Genomic DNA, 19,932 nt, shown 5'->3' on the forward strand with positions numbered 1-19,932 from the left:
GCCCGCTGCTGCTCGTCGTGCTCCCCCCGTGGGAGTAGGCAAGGAGGGCGTACCGTTCGCAGGAGGGCTTCTCCGCGCCAGGCCCCCCTGCTGGTGTGAGAGGCGCCGGCGAAGCGGCCGGAGCCAGCTCTGGTCTCGGCGGCCAGCAGAAAGTTGTAACGCCCGCTCGAGATGCGCGTGGGGGAAGGGAGGAGACCGGTTACCAGGCCTGGTATTCACGGCCCCACGCCCACAGAGCTGCAGGGCAGCTCCGCTTCACCCAGCCTGTCGCAGAGTCGGTGCGAGACTCCAGCGGGTGCTATAGCTCCTCTCAAACGCTTCAGCTCCCTTACTAACAAGCTCCTTACTCACTGCTCACACTGCTTTGAACGCTGAGGAAGGAGATGGCCACACTGAAGCTTGATGTAAGACCTTGCAACTGGGACGAGCAAACACTGACATAACGGTGCAGCCACTATCGCTGACAAACACCAAATGCTAGTCTGCATGTGCATAAGGTTATGTATGCACAAACAATAGTATATGCCTATTTACACAGATTCCCTACGATAAGCACAAGGTTTGCGTCCTGTGATTACCAGATACCTTGCAGTCCAGTTCTGCAGGAGGAGGAGGGAAAGAACTAACCCAAAGCAGCCCAGAATACAGGCCAGTTAACTGGGAAGGGGGAAGGAAGAGAGGAAAACACACACCCCCATTGTATATTTACACAGCTCAAGAAAAACAAACACTGAACAAGCCATTTTTCTTCCACCTAGAAGAATTCAGTGTTAGGGAGAAAGACTGCAAGGCCAGCAAATTCTGCCTCAAGTCCCAAGACAAAGTAGTCTTCCGGGGTACCTGTTGAGGATGATGGAGAATGCATCAGTGTTATGCTGTGTACTGCCTAGGAAACATTTGTAAACATGGTAAGCATATGTTACTGCTTTTTGATGCTCTTAACATTACAGCTAAAAAAAAAAAGAACAGGATTACACATTCATGATGGAATTCTCACTTTGTTTATTCCCACTGGTTATTGAAGTAAACACTGAATACATCAGCTATATATTTTTTTTACTATGAGGCAGCAGAAGACTTTACATAGTACCAAGTTAACTTCTAGTCACCTTACATACCACTGCATGCATTAGGGCTGGGGAACATTCCCAGAAAATAATTAAACTCCCAATAGGAAAACCAGAAGAAAATAAAGGAATAAGCAAGAGTATCAGTCTATAATCGCCATTACTAAGACTGATCAACACTAATTATATAAGAACAAGTAAAAAGGTAGTTGTTCTGTAGGCTTAAGTCAGATAAAAATAAGAAACAGTATTACATCCATCTTTGTTTTATGATTCAAGTCAGGTTAAGTAGTCTGACAATACAGATGCAAACTGCTCTCTGCCCCCATAGAGGCAGATAGAGGACCTAATCATTAACAAATCAAGAAAAATGTTATATAATTAGCAAGAGTCAATTTGACTATTATAAAATAGTCTTGCCTTTTCAAGCTTGTGATTCTGTAATACATTTTCCCTATATTCCTACAAGGTATTCAAATACCGTAGCAGCAATACATTCCATGCTGATGCTCTGTAATATGTCAGTTAGTAGCTCACTACTTGAAACTAGTTAACCATCAGAATCCCTGTCCCAAATACAACTAGTAATGCAATCTTGACAGGACCTCCTCTCACGTCCAAAATTACTATCCCCGTTCACAATGATTTAAGAGGAGCTATAAAATCAGAGCTGACAGGTTCACATATGAAAAAGGGCAGATTGATGCATTTCTGCCACTCCTATAGAGTCAATTAATCAGACCAGTCTTCTGGGTAATGGCAAGTTGAACAAAATACAGAACACTGCAACTGATAGTACTACAACATATCTAGGAACAAAGAACACAGGTCACATGCAACAGGAGAATGGTCATATTAGCATATGGCCATACTGAAAGGTTTTAGAAGTGAGGACACGGAAACAGCTTAGCATGAGCTTAAGCACTGCACCAGGACACTTAACACAGGTAAGGAGATACAGATAGTAGCTGAAAATGGTGTTCTTTAGGAGTACTTCAGGACACTGCCAGCTTTCTCATTCTGGTGTCTACACATACATAAGATACAAAGAACTAGAAACAGATCAGAAGAAAGATCTAGCAGACTAATATGTAGTTCTGAGTGGGCAAATGCCTACACCAGTTCAAAATTTCAATCTCTTAATCAGAACGCTGGTTAATCAAGAGAAGTAGTGCAGTCTGTCTTCAGAAGCAGGATTGTTGCTGCTAGATTAAACAGTTGTCTGTTAAAAGCCTACATTAGACAATTTTATATATTATTTAAATTGGGTGGTTGGGTTTTTTTGTTGGTTTTGGTTTTTTTTTTATTTTGTGTGGTTTTTTTTTTTAAACCTGCTAAAAACCAGAGACTTCACTTATTCTTCATCACTCAACATTTTTGGATCAAGGCTTGATGTAAAAAAAAAAAGTAGCATTTATGTAAAAAATACGATCTGTGACCTTCATCAAGAATGGATCTTTTTGTCTTTAAAAATTTATGCAGGTATAAATCTCTGAATGTTTAAGAATATCAGGAGAAAAAGAAAGATAGGTTGATTTTTCTCTCAAGGTACCAGGACAAATGCACCACAAGACAAAGTATCAACACTATTCAGAGACTGTACAGTCTCTCATTAGAATTCCCTTTCTCTACTCTCTAGGGAAACTCCGTGCCATTTCTCCTGTTCCTTTCACAGAATATCTGAAACGTGGCTATTTGCTCTCAGCTGCCTCCTCTAACACTAAATTAGCAGCAGAGGTACACCCGAAGTACTGTTCTGTATTGGTGTTTCCTTTACTTTGTAAATAAAAACAAGATCTATCCTGGCAAAAGCCTATGTCTACAAACATAACCTCCACTTGCAATGACAACATGCTTTTGTTTTAGACTCAGTTATGAGGAATAGGATAACTGCACAATTCTTTTAACAGTAATCTAGTTCATGTGCATAGTGACGTTCCCAGATGAAAAGAAAGAAAGGGAACACCTTCCGGTATCGCTGTCTTTGGGCAACACAAAGCTCTTGGGAGCTCCTGACAATTGCCAACTGCAATTGCTGTACCACTCAAAGCCCATTACACTAAGAGCTAAAGGCATAAAATAAGAACTGCAAGCACTCACGCACCTGCTTACCCAACTGGAGAAATGGATACATAGGAAAACTATTGTGGAGAACTTCCAAGGAGTTCTCCAGAATATGCAACTGAACTCTAATCAAAGACATAGAGAACAAAGACAGAGGCAATTGTATAAGAACAATCTCCACACAGGCACACATCCTCGTGGTTTTAAAAGTCACAACAGCAGTTCTTGCAGCCAGTTTCAGTTGGACAAATTCTATAGGGAAGATGTTAGCAGATACATTATTTAGTAAAAGAAAAGCACACCACTTTTAAAACAGCAAACTTGGCAGCAGAGCTAGTGCAGAGGAGGCAGAAAATAATCCTTTTATCTACATCAAGAATTTCCACACGTTTACAAAAATCTCTGCACACCTCGCCAAACCTGTAATAGACTCTTATCCAGTAAACAAGGATTAGTTTCCAGATATAATCCACAAAGGAGATACAAATTTGTTCAGAACTGGCAAGGGAGGGCTCTTGTCTAAAAGCAACCACGCTTCAGCACGCATGACAGTGTAATGTTCTGTGTTCCTTACACGGGAAAACATGGAAACCTTAGGATTTGCTCTGCATCTCTTAAATCATTTCAGTAGGACATTTGGGGCTGAATAAAAGGAGAAAGCCAGAATGAGGCTGGGGAAGAAGGTCACTAATCCACGGCTTGGGCATGTTGAACATTGATTTGTCACAGGGAAAGCAGCTAGTAGGAATCTGTGGACAAGACAGAGTGGCTGAAGAAAGGACAGAAGGGCAGATCGCATGCTGCTTATCATAGGTCAAGAGGGAGAAAGCTGCCTTTGCACCTCAGGCTGTCCTTCTGAGCTTTACTGCGCACATCATTTCCAGACCAAAATCTGCAAGCCAGTTAGTTCGCAGTGACATTGCTCAACATCCAGATTTTTTTCAGCACTGTGACCATGGCTTCAGTTTGTCTTGTCAAACACTAGCCAGCAGAACAGCACAATGATCACACCCAAGCACCTGCCAAAAGACTGAGAGATATTAGTAATGCAAAGCAGTATAAAAGGATGTGCATTTTAACCTAGAGTTAGTTGTGCACTGTGCTACAAACTCAGGTCTCCTCTTCCACGAGTTAACAGCAGCAACTAAGGAAACATCAGCCTGCAACACATAAGCACCTAAACACCTTATATTTATTTCAGTCCATAACCCTGAATTATAAGCAATAGCATGTCCAATGGGCTGACCCAGTGCTAGGAGATTCCTTTCTCTTCTCCCTAGGCTAGCAAGTTAAGTGAAGATTAGCTTCTTCAAAAGCTCAGAATAATATTTTGAAGTCTGGATGCCTCAAACATTTCCACCTGGTGTCAAAATGATCTGTACTGTTAAACACAGTGCTGCAAAGAAAGCAGCTGGCCCAGCAGATTTCAGGTTCTCCATTATCGGGAAGTTTCTGACAGCAGCCAATAGACACATGAATAATGGTTTAAAAATTCCACTTCAAGACTGGAAAAGGGTCTTCCAAAGACATGTACCCCATTTCCTTTTCCCATTTGCTCCAGTTATTGCAGAGCTTGAATATAACATCCTTGTCCGATTTTGAACTTGAAATCCTATGGAAAATCGTTAGTTATGTCTGGCTTGTGTGTTACATTCATTCTTCTATAGTCACATAAAAGTGTAGTAGTTCAGTAGCACCAGCGATAATGACTTTGCATTCTATAACTACATGCCAAGGTGCAACTTCAGCACTGGAATTTAAGACATGTCTGCTTTTCATGTTTCTCACTAGTCTTAGGTGTTCCAATGATATATTTTTAAGCAAAAAAATATTGCAGCAGTTAGCTGTGCAACTAAGCACATGGGCAGTCTTTTTTTGGCCCGATTTATATGTTCCGAAAAGCTTGCTTCAACACATTTGCTGGCTAGTGGGGAGTCATAATACATTGTTTTGTGTAACCAATATTTAAAGTTTTTTATACTTTCATCTACTCAGTGGGGGTGGGAAATAGACTTTTAGGTGCTTTTTTCCACCCCCCCACCCCCCCCCAATTATATATTTGAAGAGAGAGACATAAATATACAGAGTCTGAGATCTAAGCACTGTAAGAATAATCTTACAATAATTATGGCACTTAAATTAAGTGCTGTAAGAATAACGCTCTCCTAATACAATTCTTCTAGTCTCCTGATGTATACAAAACAGACTGGTCTCATACTGAAGTTTCAGAACTATTTAAGTTTTCTTAATTGTGCAATGCCAGTACTAATTCACTGCCATGGCCAAATCTGATCTATGGTTATTTATGAAGTGACTGCTGCTACACACAGATGCTGTAGATTATATACTCGAGCAATTTATGCCAGCAGCTTCTATTAGCAAAACGTTCATTTGAGCATTCCAAGATGCTCTACAAACATAATTACTCAAACTGCATTAAAAAAATAATTTTTTTAAAAAATCATACATATTACTTAATGAGACAATTTGCAATGACTACACAAAAGCAATGGTTTTACTTCCAAGTCTTTCAACCTCAACAAAGTAAATAGCAAAAAAAAGTTATGTCATTTCCTCCAAGAACTGCCCAGTTTTTAGATATTAGACAGTTAGTGATGTTTGCCCAGAGTATGCCTGCGTATACGATATTAAAACATGGAAGCATCAGAACTCTGATCGTCTTTTGTGAAACTACAAGAAACAAGCTAAGGTGGCTCTTTCCGTTTGAGATATCCAGACTTTTCTAACAATGATCACAGCCTAAGGGCTACTAAAATTATCAGAAAAAAAACCTAATAGCTTGATCACCACAGGTATTATCAAATCAAAGCACATAGCCTTTTACAAAAGGCTAATATTGTTTTCTAAGACTTTCCAGAGACTCCAAAGAACCAACGTTATTATGATTGACAGACACCATCTTCAAACCAAGCCGCAAGAAATTTAATAAGATGAAACGTTTTGCCTTTACGTCATTTAACCCCTGTGCTCCTCAGGGGTTAAATAGAAACCTGTGATTTATCGTCTGATAGTTTTTTACTAAATCCCAAAGCAAAAGACAATATGCATTCTCTAAGGGGTCTGACTGCCACACCACTTTCCCCACAGGTTTTTCTAGTATCGCAGCCCATTCAGTTAAACACAGTAAGTGTTTTACTCAGCCTTTTTTTTTTTTGGGGGGGGGGGTGGGGGGGGAGGATCGGGGTGGGGGGGGCAGAGGACAGAGATCAAAATGAGATCTTACAGGATTTAATTTTCACTACACATTCTGTGCTAGTGTCATGGACTTGCTTTAAACATCAGTAATGTACATTTTTTGCAATAACATCCAAAGAAAGAATATGCACTTTGTATGTTCATAAGAAGCCATGAAAACATCTCTCTAGGTTACAAACCTAGACAAACAGTTATTCATTCCGATCCTTTGGCTCTCGGTATTTCCACTGGATATAGTCAAAGATGTCTTTTTCACATTCTACTGGTAGGGCCTCCCCAGCAACTCCTGCAAGCAAATTACAGATGCTATTTGAAAGGTGGAAGATCTGTACAATCCTGAAATGCCAGATTGTAAGATTAAGACAAAACTGCTCTAAGTAAAACAGACTTAAAAAAACAAACCAAAACACCCCTCACAGACCTTTTCATACAGTGTTTAGGTACTGATCTCATTAGTGTCAAAGGAAATAAGGTAATGAATTAACTTTGGGGCCATGTGGTTATGCAATTAAATATATTTACATCCATGTATGTATGTATGTATGTGTGTGTGTACATATATATATGCACATATAGTCAGCCTCCTCCAAAACAACTGAAGCACATGACATATCTTGTTAAAAGAGTGGGAAACCACATGTGTGCTGTGCATGACACTGAAAAAACAATCTTTATCCCACTAAGACTTTAAGTAGATTAGGTGGCCCAGAGAGGTAACTTTATGCCACAGTGCTGCCTATACATAAGTAGGCTGCCTCTTCCTGCTATAAATGGTGTCCAGTACCAGAAAGGATGCTATGAAAAACTTCATGAACTACAGTATTTATCAGAAGTATTTCCAGTACACTGAGAAACCAATTTAAGGAGAAGATCAAACAAAGCATGTAACTAGAAAGAATACTCTATGCAAAGGCCCAGACTGACCAGTGACACCCAAGGGACGGATTGTGTACTCATTGATCGTGAAGCCCATTTCCAGAGCATGAGCTCTCATGTTCTTATTGAATATATCGCTTCCTGTGAAATACAGTACACCACAGTAATACTGATCTTTGGGGATAAGCCTAGAATAAAAGTGGAAGAAAAGTACAGATTTAGAACAAATATATAACAAAACAGTTACAAGCCATTTGGAATTCAGCCATTCAGGCACTGTTCTAGGTTTACTTCCTATTTACGTGCACACATTCTGCAACTGTACATCTGATTTTCCCACAAGCCAGATGCAAGAATGAAACGAATTGCGTATCAAAGAAAGGTTCAGCACAGATACCCTGACCCAGAAGTCCCTGGTTATGGTTATGATATGGTTATAACCATATGGTTATAACTATATGGTTATGGCGCTTGCACTCCTGCCAAGAATTAATGTCAAAGCAGTATGATAAAGTAGGTCACAATTCTGAAACTGGATACAAAGTCACAATTTAAAATACAGCATTCTTGCTAATAACCTGTCGTAGACACTGGCAGTTGTACAGTGGCTTCTGTACCGCAAAGGAATTAGAAACCTAGTAAATGCCATGTTCTGAACATGGAGGTAGAGGTTTGAATGCAGAACTCGATGCAAATGCCTACTATGTAGGCAGACAGCTAAAGTAAGGGTTTCTGGGATTTTTTTGGTGTGTGTACCGGATATCAATTCTCCTATGTGGATAGGCTGTTCCATCTTCTTTATTTGGCAGCTGACAGACACCCTGTGAGAAAGTAAGGAAAGCAAGAAATTCAAAATGAAATTAAACAGATTTGAGATCAATCTTCACCTCCCCACCCCTAAACAACCTCTAAACCATCCTCAGTCATCCTGTAGAGCAAAGTTGAATTCCCGCTGAACCGATTAAATATTTTACTAGAACAGCTGGATGTCATAGTACCATGAATCACTATTTTACACTGCTAAGAGGACCGTAGTTCAATGTAGCATATAACTGCTTCTTAAGCTTTTATTACAGCAGGAAGGATCACAGGACTTCTCATTTCCCATTTCTCTGCCCGAATTATTATCAGGCTCTTCAGTATGCACAAACATCAGCAGGTTAAGGAAAATGCAGATGAAGCTCAAGCTAGTAGAAATTAAAAAAAAGAAAGTTTTTTCTTGAGAAATCCTCTGCCACTTTTCATTTCAAACTGCTTTGTAATCTTCATGCAATTCACATATCAGCCTTTTCTTTTTTTCCCTAGTCTATGATCACCTTAAATGATCATAGACTAATCACAGTGCAGTAGGGGGGAGGGACATGAAACATTAAGGAATGATGAAAAATGTTTACATCCTAAACTGTTTCACCAATTGCAGCTTCATGCTGAGATTTCCCCTTCTATTCTTAGCTTTGTTTTGAAAGTGTAACATTGCTTAGGCTCTTAAAGTTATGTTGTCTGTCTCCTTACCAAGATTTGCTTTTCTCAGATTCTCAGCTGCAGTCATATTTCCCTTTTTACAACATTCCTTTCTTAGCTTCCACTTTGAAGACAAGAGCAATTCCACAACCGTTTAAGACTGTCAGGATTATACAGAGCAAATGGTCAAACTATAATGAGCTTGTCGAACTGTGAATGCAAACTGGGAAGGCAGTGTCTCAGCTTTTGGCTCACAGATGCACATGTAGCTTTAAACCCATACGGTATTCACACTTAAACCATTTGGCAAGAATGAGAGCGACTTTCACTTATTCCTCCTAAAGATCAAGCCAAAAAAAAGCCATCAAGTTTCACTCCCTTTCAGAATGCAACACAAACTAAACTGAAGACAAAATCTCAGAGTTCTTTTAGCTCTTATTTTAAGCAAAGACAAACCAACAAACAAAAAAATAAAATACTCAAGTGCTCCAACAGCCCCTTTCATCTTGGGAAAGCAAGTATCTTTAACTGTAGTATTACATATTTAACTATTTATGCCTTCCAAAAGATTAGCTGAATATAACGGTATCTAGATTCTTGAATAGAAATTCGTAAGTCATGGACCTTTGGTGAACCCTTCTGCAGGACCACTCCTCTGAGCTTCCAAGGAATTCCATAAAGCCAGTATGAGTGACTGACAGGAACTAACCAGTGCTAGTTACCACTGTATTGCCTATGGTTCTACACTTCTCTGTTAGAATTAACTTTTAACTAGCCTGTTAAGACCAGGGGGGCCTGTAAAGAAAACTAAATGAAGTGAGATAACACCCAATCCACATGTTTAAGGGGAAAAAAAAAAGTTTTGCTGTGAGCAAGGGACCTAACAAAATGAATGTTCCTGTAATTCATTATTTTCTTTAGGCATCCCACATATTCCCTATTATATCCTGAGTCTAGCAGCTTATCCATTAAATCTGCCCTGCAACAAAATTGACGAAAAGAGACAAAAGCATATTATGTATTAGACAAAACAAGGTAAACATAGGCCCAAGATCAAAGATAGTGTTTCCAAGATCTTGAGGACAGAGTTACAAAAGCGGTCACTGGTGCAAATGAAGAAGTGAGGTTGTGCTATGGTTCTGGGGAAACATCAAGCAAAATAGACACACAATTGGCATTGTGTGATGAAGGTTATGTCAGTGGGGTTTGGAACTACATAAATACCTATAGATTTTCTAATACTGAAATCTTAGCATGACAGATTCACTAAGAGTTAACTGCAGAAAGTTTTTATGGGGGGAAAGGGGAGGGGGATTAAAAAAAAATTAAAAAATCACAACTCCAGCAGTCCAAACAAGATATCTTGTATGCATCCTAGCTTCTGTCAGCAAAGGTAATCCCCCCCCAACATCCCTCACCACCAAAAAAGCCTTACCATGAATTTGGTGTCACCTTTAGACAGCATATCTGTGACAAAGTGGACTTTTTCCAGTTGTTCTACAACTTGACGCAGAAGTTTTGACTAGGAACAGTGACAACACAGAAGAAGAAATTATTTCACAAATAACAATAATATCTTGCCCATTTACCAGACAATGGCGCATATAAGTACAGGACATCACTATAATTATGTGTATTACTGTACGTGAAATTTGACCCAGAGGGGAAAAAAGATAACAATAATACTGAGAAAAAGCTAATAAAATTACAGTTGTGCAACGTAAAAAAAAAATTCCACTGAAATCCCTATGTCAGATTGCTTTTGTTGGAAGTGACACAACTCATTTCTTGGGTTTGAGTTTTCAGCTTTTAAGCAATGAATCTATGGAAGCAACACAAAAAATACAAATTGTCATTAAGACTTCTCCAGAGTTAGTCCCAAAAGATTACAAGGGCAGCAGAACATTTGCTTCTCGTCCAAAAGATTATGGCCACATAAAAAGACACTTACTCTACCTTTAATCCCTGCTTTATCCAGCTAGCTGTTACAGTTCTATGTTGTAAAAGCACATGAATTTGAGGGGCTGGGGGCGGGGGGAGCGTGTGTGAAGGGAAGAGGAGAGACAGAAGGGTAAGAGTAAACACACTGAATAGTTCTGCAAGAGGAACACAACATAATACATGGACCCGAGAAGTGATTATAACTCCTCAAAATAAACATGGTGATCCAAGAGAAGAGTTTACTATTACAGTAACAAAAAGATGCAAGAAGCTGCAATACAAGTCTGAGACTACATGTCTTCTGAATTTAAACACACCTTTGTGGAAGTAATGCACAGTACTGATCCACAGTAAAGAGAAACACACCTGTTTGGATGATTCAGATGTGAAACTCGGATGGGTTAGGAGAACATCCATATCGCCGCTTGACTCTGCACCTAGGCAAGTAAGAAGCAAAGAAAAATCCCTCTGCGTATGACAAAGTATACTAACATTGGTGAACATCTATCTAACCTCTTCCTATAAACTTGTTTTTCTGGGAGAAAACAGTCAGTCACTATTCAAGACATTTGCGGAAAAAAAACGATCTTAAAGTAAGGGAACCTTCTTCCATCAAAAAGTTTATATCCCTGCATATCTCAGAAAATAGCCAAGAATTTCTTGCTGTACTCTATAGCAATGACGCACAAGCGTTGTTAATGTAAAAACAAAGCAAACAATTCACATGTTACAATATACTACTCTTTATGGGGTGGGGTGGAAAAGCAAGGATTTATGCGGGTGTGTTCATCACTGAACTAACCAGTCAAGACAATACTAACAGGAAAAAGCCAGGTTCCAGCACAGACTTTCTCTCTAGAAGAACAACATATATAGTAATGAGTCTTGCTTATTAGCCCAAAATAAACATAACAAGATCACAGAGTACCAACCTCGTCTAAAACTGCCACAGACTGTAGCAATATAGTTTGGGTCCAGCTTCTTTACCTCTTTCAGCACAATTTCCTATGTGAAAAGGAAAGATGTGTGTTTAGAGGTGTCAGTCATTCATTGGCCATCACTGCCTCACATCCTTGATAAAGACGTTCTTACTTGCATTTGCAGCATTTCTTCCCTCGGGATTCTTTTCTCAAAATCTTCAAAATATCTGCATATATACAAATAAAAGTGTCTGAAAGAGTGGCAAGCGTAGCATCTTAAAATTTTAGTCAATTAAATGTGTATCAGAGGCAAAGATCAAAGGCAACGATCATTGTGTAACCCTTCTCACTCACTAGCAAGCAGTTTGTCTAGATCACATACTCTGCATCTCTGCCACTGATGTGGAAACGCTAGAGCTGGCCCCACACAGAACCAATTCAGACATAGGGCTTTATTTGGTTCACTTGCAGCTTCTTGCAAACACAGCTATAGTTCTTCTAGAACTAGCACACTGGAACAGCCACTCAGCAAGCAGCATTCAAGCTGGTAAGTGTTGAGGGACAGACACACATTCTGCATGGCATTCGCAAGTTCAGACATGCAAAGGTCTTACCTTGCTCACAGCACATAACAAAAAATAGCCTGGGGCACTTTTATGCAGATTCCCAAGAAACATCATTGCAACCTTGCAAAAGTGATTGTCCATGAGCTAACTGAAAAAGTCATTTGAAATTAATTTCCATCTGGATGGAGACTAAGCCTACTGAATTTCAACCCCAATGAAACAAAAGCAATAACTGCTGAAAAGCATGTAGAGCACACAGAGAGAACAGAACCTTACTTGGCCTGTGTAACCTTACATTACATCCTGGTGTCTGAAGGAGTCATTAGAAAAGCCAAGCACTTGCACCCAAGAAAGCTTACTTCAACCCAATTCGCTGGTGATGGGTCAGCTTGTGCTCTTTTTTTCTTAGATCTAGAAGAATTAAGAAAAACAAAAAAAAGTTACTTGAGGACTAGAAATCTTACAGTGAGTTTCCACCCATCCAAAGATGATGCACACAAAGAATACATAACAAGAAAACGGCAACCTCAAACACAAAGGAAGAGATTTTAAACTGACTACTCAACAGCTGATAGGATGAGTATAAATGCATAGAGCACTTCCCCATAAAGACTTCAATAGACCATTCACCTCAAAGCCAAAATCCTTGTTATTTTCCTTGTATCTGTAAGTACTTTACTTTGGATATGTATGTAATGCCTTTATCCTGTGCACTAACTTTAGCATCTTGTACACCTTCCTCAAAGCCTAGGGCATATCTGCTATCACAGTACCACTGTGGAACAGATATGGAACAGACAGCTCGACAGAAAAAAACCATTATTGGAGTGTGAACTGAGGACCCAAAGTTACACTTACCTTCTAAAGTCTTAACTCCTTCCTCGACAAACTTCCTAGCAGCAGCAGGACTGCAAAGAGACAAGGCAATCTGCCATCAGGAACAGCAAGAATCTTACAATACTGAAAAGGACATTAGAATTCACTATAACCACCTAGGTTCTTCAAGGCCAAGACTGAAGTCGATTCTGATGCTTACCCTCTTTTCGGCATACACATTTTGTTTGTACTTTCAGTCAGCAGAGATGGCTATCCAAGGCTTGGCCTGCACATTTTTTAGCATTGATATAACTATATAGCGATGTATAATTGTAAAAAATAAACAAACAAAATCCTAGCAAATAGGCAATATTGCTTTAGACAACAATACTGAATGCATGATAAGAACTACTTTAACCACAATCAGTCTCCGAACCAGCTTCAGGCAACAGCACCACAAAAGTGTCTTTAGACTAGCACTTCAAAAAACCCAACAAGGCTCCAGTTTGCAACCTACAGTACAGCAAAGCAGTCCCAGCTCCAGTTTGGCTAGAGAGTTCGCCTTAAGCACGACACTCAAGTGAACAGCTGAACCTTTTTCACCTTTAAGGGTTTGTCATTAGATTAATCTGTGTGACTCTACAGGGAAAGAACAACGTTTCAACTGTGAGACAGGCATTCAAGTAACGTTATACCCAGATATGTATCCAACATCTTAAAATGCTGAGAACTACCAGCCTGGAAGCATAGTCCCTTCCTGGGGAACTACTCTCCAACTACTGTGGAATCCCACGGTTACACCTCCACCACTCTTAAAGACTTTTAATCCACTTCCTCAATAAAACTCTTACATTACAATAGAATTGTCAGATCCTGACCTGCCATTTATGTCCTTTCTTACCCCCTCCTGCATCTCTTGCCGGATTCCAGACCAAGAGAGGCAACTTCCACTATCCTGAGACAGGACAGCACCCAAGCTTCTCCTTCTGCATCCCATCCCAATTTCTCAAAGGCATTCTCAAATCCCAGTATATCCTCAAACTTTGAGGACATTTCCCCTCAGAATTACTTGAGGACGATCGCTTTCCCTGCCCTCAACCTCAAGAGTTTCAAATGTTGCACAAGAACCCTGATTTTTTTTGAGTTTTGTTTGTTTGTTTTTGTTTTGTTGCCTGTTTCAAGGCTCTACTTCGGCTTTTACAAACAGACATGACAGAACACCAGGGTCCCTTGGGCCCAACTTCCCACCAAAAGTCCCAAAGGGACTTCTCACTTCCACTCTTCTCAGTCTTTCATGGTTCCATTCTTGACCAGCTCCTTTCTCCTTCTCCTCTCAGCTTGCACACAGGAGCTTCCCACTTCCACTCCTCTACCGCAATTAAGTCTGTAATTGATGATTCTATACCCTTTCTTCTCAGCCAATCGTGTCATCACAACTGTGGTGTCTCAGTGTGGGCACTACAGTATCAGCTCAAACTCATTCTCTTCGCTATTTGCAATCACCCAAATTCTGTTCATAACTCCACCAAGTAAACAGGAGAAGGAAAAAAACCCAAACCAACAAACAAACAGAAAAACTTTACCCAATGCCAGTAACTCGCGTCAGGAGATTGATAGATGCACTTGTATCATCTTGTCGAATCTGCAAAAACAAAACAACACAAACCAAACCCTTCTTTATTCCATTTGCAATAAGCAAAGAAATCTTGAGAAGATAAAACAGCTTAGTCAGACTCTGCTTTGGAGGCTCACTATCAATCAATGCAAAACAGCACCAAGGATAGTACTGTATATCACAATAATGCCATATGTACCAAGCCTGAAAACTGCCTAACTACCCAAGCTAAGGTGAACAGCATCGTTAAACCACAAAACTCCGCAGCCTTCCCGAGCCAGAATTCCACTTCTCACAAAAGGCATTCATGTGCTGATTATGTAACCTAAAATATTTTCGTAAATAGACAGTTTTGAGGGTTTGGCTGAGCTTCTCGTTCCCTGCTTTCTAGTCGCCATAGCACTCCATGTCCACCATTCTTAAGCTTGACATCAGTCTCTCCGGGGACAACAGCAGTAATTGCACAAAGCAAGCAGGCTACTTCACGAGTTACAACAAAAAGGAACTACTGAGAAATAGAGCAAAGGGAAAGAAACCCACCTTTTCCAATTTGCGTAGTTTTCCAGTGGATAAGAACTCATCTATCTTCTCAGCTATTTTAGCACCTACTCCATCCTAAATATTGGTGGGCGGAGGGGAGGACAAGACAAGTTAACTTCAAGATCACTTAAAGCCATTATATCTAGAAAAAAAAGGAAAGCTCCCCAGAATGTAGAGTCCAGAAAGAACTATGAGGCCTCCGAGACCATGATAAAATATCAGATCATAAAGGAACACAAGAACTGAAGGGTACAACACAAGCAGCACTGTCCTGGTTTCAGCTGGGATAGAGTTAATTTTCTTCCTAGTAGCTGGTATAGTGCTGTGTTTTGGATTTTAGTATGAGAATAATAGTGATTAACACGCTGATATTTTGTTTGTTGCTAAGTGGTGTTTACACTAGTCAAGGACTTTTCAGCTTCCCATGCTCTGCCAGGTGCACAAGAAGCTGGGAGAGGGCACAGCCAGGATAGTTGATCCAAACTGACCAAAGGGCTATTCCATACCATATGACATCATGCTCAGTATGTAAAGCTGGGGAAGAAGAAGGAAGGGGGGCACATTTGGAGTGATGGTGTTTGTGTTCCTAAGTAACCGTTATGCGCGATGGAGCCCTGCTTTCCTGGAGATGGCTGAACACCTGCCTGCCCATGGGAAGTAGCGAATGAATTCCTTGCTTTGCTTTGCTTGCGTGCGTGGCTTTTGCTTTACCTATTAAACTGTCTTTATCTCAACCCACGAGTTTTCTCACTTTTACTCTTCTGATTCTCTCCCCCATCCCACCGGGGGGGAGTGAGCGAGCGGCTGTGTAGTGCTTAGTTGCTGGCTGGGGTTAAATCACGACAAGCACAAACACTGTAATTCAAGGGCTATATTAAAAGTTCCCCAAAACAATAGTTTGGAACAAGGCTTTGATTATTACTGCTCCAGTCCCCCGCTGGTGAAGCGGCGACAGAGAGAAGGGGAAACCTGCCACGACAGAATCCTGTCTCGGGCTCAGCTAGAGTCCCCGGTTCCAGCCACGAAACTCCCTCGACGGCCACACCGCGTCCCCGTCCCCGAGCCCTGCCTCGGCCACCGGAAAGAGGAGCTGGCGTAGGCGGGGTCAGCCTCGCGCTGCCCCCGCGCTTCCCGGGAGCCCCCGGCACCGCGCCCCCGCTCCCGCTGCCCCAGGGACCCCGCGCCGGCAACCGGGCACGAGCACCTACCAGCTTCTTGGCTTCGGCCCCGCTCCGTATCTTGCTAGGATACCGGGAGATAACCGAGGCTGCTTTCCTGCGGAAGGCTGCCGGTCAGCACCCGAGCGCGGAAGGCGCTGCCGGCCCGGCTCGCGTGGCGGCGGGCTGGGCCCCGAGACGGGGGCGCCGGCGGGGAAGGGGGAAGCGGTACCTGTACGCGTTGTACTTGTGAATGGCCCGGTTCACGTTGCGCTCGTAATTGGCCAGCTCTACGGGGAGAGCCACGGTGAGAGCAGCCGGCCCGCGACCCCGCCGGCCGGCCGGCCGCCCGCCCGCCCCGCCCCCCACCCCCACCCCCTCCCCCTACCGGTGAGGAAGTCGGTGATGCCCTCATTGGGGCTCTCTTGGGGAGCCTTCCGCTTGCTCATGGCCGGCACCGACACCGAGAAGCCGCGGAACCCCAGGCCGAACACCGCAGGGCGGTGCTTCCGGCGGTGACGTCACAGAGAGCGGCCGCCCTCAGCACGCATGCGCGACGCTTGCTCCCCTGCGGCCGGAGTCCTGTGGGGGGGCGGGGCTGTGGGCGCGTGGTGCGGCGGGAGCGCTGAGGGGCCGGGCGGGATGCCGCGGACAGCGTGATGGGGGAGGCCGGCGGGTGCTCTGGGCAGGCAGGTGCAGGGCAGGCTGGAGTAGCTGCTGACACCCGACCCCCGCATCAGCACAGCCTGCCAATATGCCATCACCTGACTCTGCTTTCTGGCACGCTGTGGCGTAAGCAAGGTTTTCCAACAGGGTCGGTTTGATTTGGGCCACTTGTGTTGTCTGAGAGGCAGCTTAAGTGAGTGGAGCAAACCCCTGCTTCTGTCACTGTCCCGGACAGAGTCTGTTTTGCATCACCTCAATCTCTCCAGCGTCTGGAGTTTTTAAGAGGCTGTGGTTTTTATTCTGGTTTTGCTGGATGCTGCTTTCTGAGTGGTCTGGAGATGTCTGAAAACTTGGTGTGCCAAATGGCAGTGTGTTGCTGTATTTTGTGGGAAAAGGGCTGGGGCTGTGGGATTTTCCTCCCAAATACCAGAACTGAATTATATCCCGGAGGCAAAAAACGGGGGTTGGGGAGGGGAGCGCTGCTCCCTGGCTTACCACATCAAGGGTGGCAGCAGCAGGAGCTGACCAGTTGTCATCGGACTGACGAACACCGCTCCAGTAGTGATGGCTCTTTAGGTTTCATAGGGGAAGGGGGAACGTGTGGGCAGTGAGCCCCATGGCAGACTTGCTCGCAGGAGTTATTAATTGCATTAATTAATAAACTATAGCTTTAGTCTTTCAACTTATGGCTGTGCTGCAGTCCCTTTGCACTTGGAAGTGCCCGTGACAATGTCCAGTGAGGAGGTTATGCATTGTGTGTTGGGGATTGAGCAGCTGGTCCCAAGGCTGCTCAGACCTCTTTGGGATCCCTGGGAGTTTCTGGAGCACCCCAGTGCTGTTGACAGGACTGCAGGGAATTTCCGTTGCATTGCCATGGACGCTCTGGGCTGTTGGTGGCATTTTCCATCATCTGGTGGGCAGCCAGGGCCCCTCCAGGACCGTGAGAGGTCCCCAAGCTACTCCTGGGTTTGCTCTTTACACCCCCAGATGTCCCGGGCATGTCTGGGGCAAAGAGCTGGGCCAGCAGAAGCAGTGCTGGGAGATGGGCTTTGCACAGAGAGAGGGGCTGCCTGCAGACATCCCATGAGCTACCCTGAGCCTCACGGCATGTGTTATGGCCCCTTTGGTGGGCAGCAAGGCCCTTCATTTGTGTTTGGGTGCGCCCCCAAGCCCTCTGTGTGCCTTTCTGGGTGCTCCCAGGCCCTGCATACATCTTGCAGCCTGCCACCAAGTTTTCCGTCTAGCTTTCTCCCATCCGAGAGTCTTCCTGGTGATTTTTGGTGTGCTCCAAGGTCCTCTCTTTTCCTTTCTGTATGCCCTAAGGAGTCCTCTGCATTATCATCCCCTGATGTTATTTTTTCTTTTACTGCACCCCAGAGCTCTCCATTTGTTCTTTTGTCCCTGTGACAATACTACTTTTTCTCCTTTCTGTTCACAAAAGGGCCCTCCCAGTAGCTTTCACCAAGCTGCTCTCAGGAGCTGGGGGACTCCTGCTTGCCCCAGCTGTCCCTGAGGCAGCTGCTGGCCAGGGCCTTGTGTTCCGGATCAGCTTCAGTGGTGGCTGATTGCAACCGCCTCTCTGTGAAAAGGGGCTTCGCTACTGGCATGGCTGGAGGCTGTGGGGACAGCAGAGGTTGTGCTGCCTGGGTTGGCTGTGCCGGGGCTACCTGGGACCAAAGCTGCAGCTGCACCTGGGGAGAAAGTGAGTGGGGCTGGGTGTCTCTTGGACCGCAGAAGTCCCAGGCATTGTGACACAAATGGTGGGTGTTGTCAGGGCGCACTGGAACCGGGCCACGGAGAACCCCTCCTGCTGCAGGGGCCGGGGGGGCGGCTCGGGGCAGAGGGACCGCAGCCTGGCATGCAGGGCTGCCCGAGCGCTGGGGCCGGGTGAGGGCGGGCAGTAGGGGCTCACCAAGAGTGCCGGGTCCGGTCGGGGCCATGGAAATGGCGGGTCCCGGGGAAAGCTCCGAGGAGGGTGGCGGTGTGCGCTGGGGGGCGCGCTGCCGGTCGGGGCCATATCAGAAGCGCGGGCCGGTGGCGCACAGGAGAGGTTCCGAGGGGACCACGACGCATTGGACTCGAACAGAGGCCGTTGCAGGGGAACCCCGGGGCCACGCTGGGGACACTGAGGCAGCGCTCTGGACTCCGCAGGGCTTCTGGGATAGGAAGAAGGAAAGCGCGGGGGCAGAATGGCGTCCCTGAGGGGCCTGGTATCGGAAAACTCTCCAGCCCGCGGCATGGACAGAGCAGCGCTCTTCCAGCACCGGGCGCTCTGCCGGAAATGTGGGTCTGCGGGGCATGCCGGGAGCTGTACTTTTCTGACATAGAGCTTCCGGCCGCCCGTGTTAGTTCGCGGCGCATGCTGGGGGCTACAGCCCTTTGGCACGAACTCCCCGACGGCCATGTTGGTTCGCTGGGCATGCCGGGAGAAGTAGTCTTCCGGCACCAAAACCTCCGGTCGGCCATCTTACTTCGCAGGGCACGCCGGGAGTTGTAGTCTCCTGTCACCCAACTTCCAGTCGACCGTGTTGGTTTGCTGGGCATACCGGGAGCAGTAGTCTTCCAGCACCCGGCTTCCAGTTGGCCGTGCTGGTTCAATACACATGATGGGAGCTGTAGTCTTCCAGTACCTGCTGATGGCTGACTGCTGGTTGGCCATGCTGGTCTGCGGGGCATACTGGGAGGTGTAATCTTCCAGTACAACACTGACAATCAGCCATAGACTAATAGAATTATAGAATCATTTAGGTTGGAAAACACCTTTGAGATCATCGAGTCCCACCACTAACCTAGCACTGCCAAACCCACCGCTACACCATGCCCCTAGGCACCTCATCTACACGACTTTTAAATAACTCCAGGGATGGTGACACTACCACTTCCCTGGGCAGCCTGTTCCAGTGCTTGACAACCCTTTCAGTGAAGAGATTTTTTCCCAATATCCAATCTAAACCTCCCCTGGCGCAACTTGAGGCCATTTCCTCTCATCCTATCACTTGTTACTTGGGAGAAGAGACCAACCCCCAC

The 19,932-nt window shown here is 44.3% G+C and overlaps 1 protein-coding gene across 1 annotated transcript; it reads right to left on the minus strand.

The window, feature by feature from the left end:
* Positions 1-984: 984 nt before the first annotated feature.
* POLB (DNA polymerase beta) lies at positions 985-16,760 on the minus strand. The gene is made up of 14 exons (XM_072846142.1): positions 16,628-16,760; positions 16,472-16,529; positions 16,291-16,357; positions 15,083-15,157; positions 14,511-14,569; positions 12,970-13,019; positions 12,471-12,522; positions 11,718-11,772; positions 11,558-11,630; positions 10,992-11,062; positions 10,120-10,206; positions 7,980-8,044; positions 7,272-7,411; positions 985-6,633 (listed from the first exon to the last, which is right to left on the minus strand). Exons 1-14 carry the CDS (start codon positions 16,686-16,688, stop codon positions 6,539-6,541), a joined length of 1,008 nt encoding a protein of 335 aa, XP_072702243.1. The 5' UTR covers positions 16,689-16,760; the 3' UTR covers positions 985-6,538.
* Between the last annotated feature and the right edge of the window lie 3,172 nt (positions 16,761-19,932).

This window comes from Ciconia boyciana, chromosome 25, assembly GCF_034638445.1.
Source record: "Ciconia boyciana chromosome 25, ASM3463844v1, whole genome shotgun sequence".
Taxonomy (NCBI): domain Eukaryota; kingdom Metazoa; phylum Chordata; class Aves; order Ciconiiformes; family Ciconiidae; genus Ciconia; species Ciconia boyciana.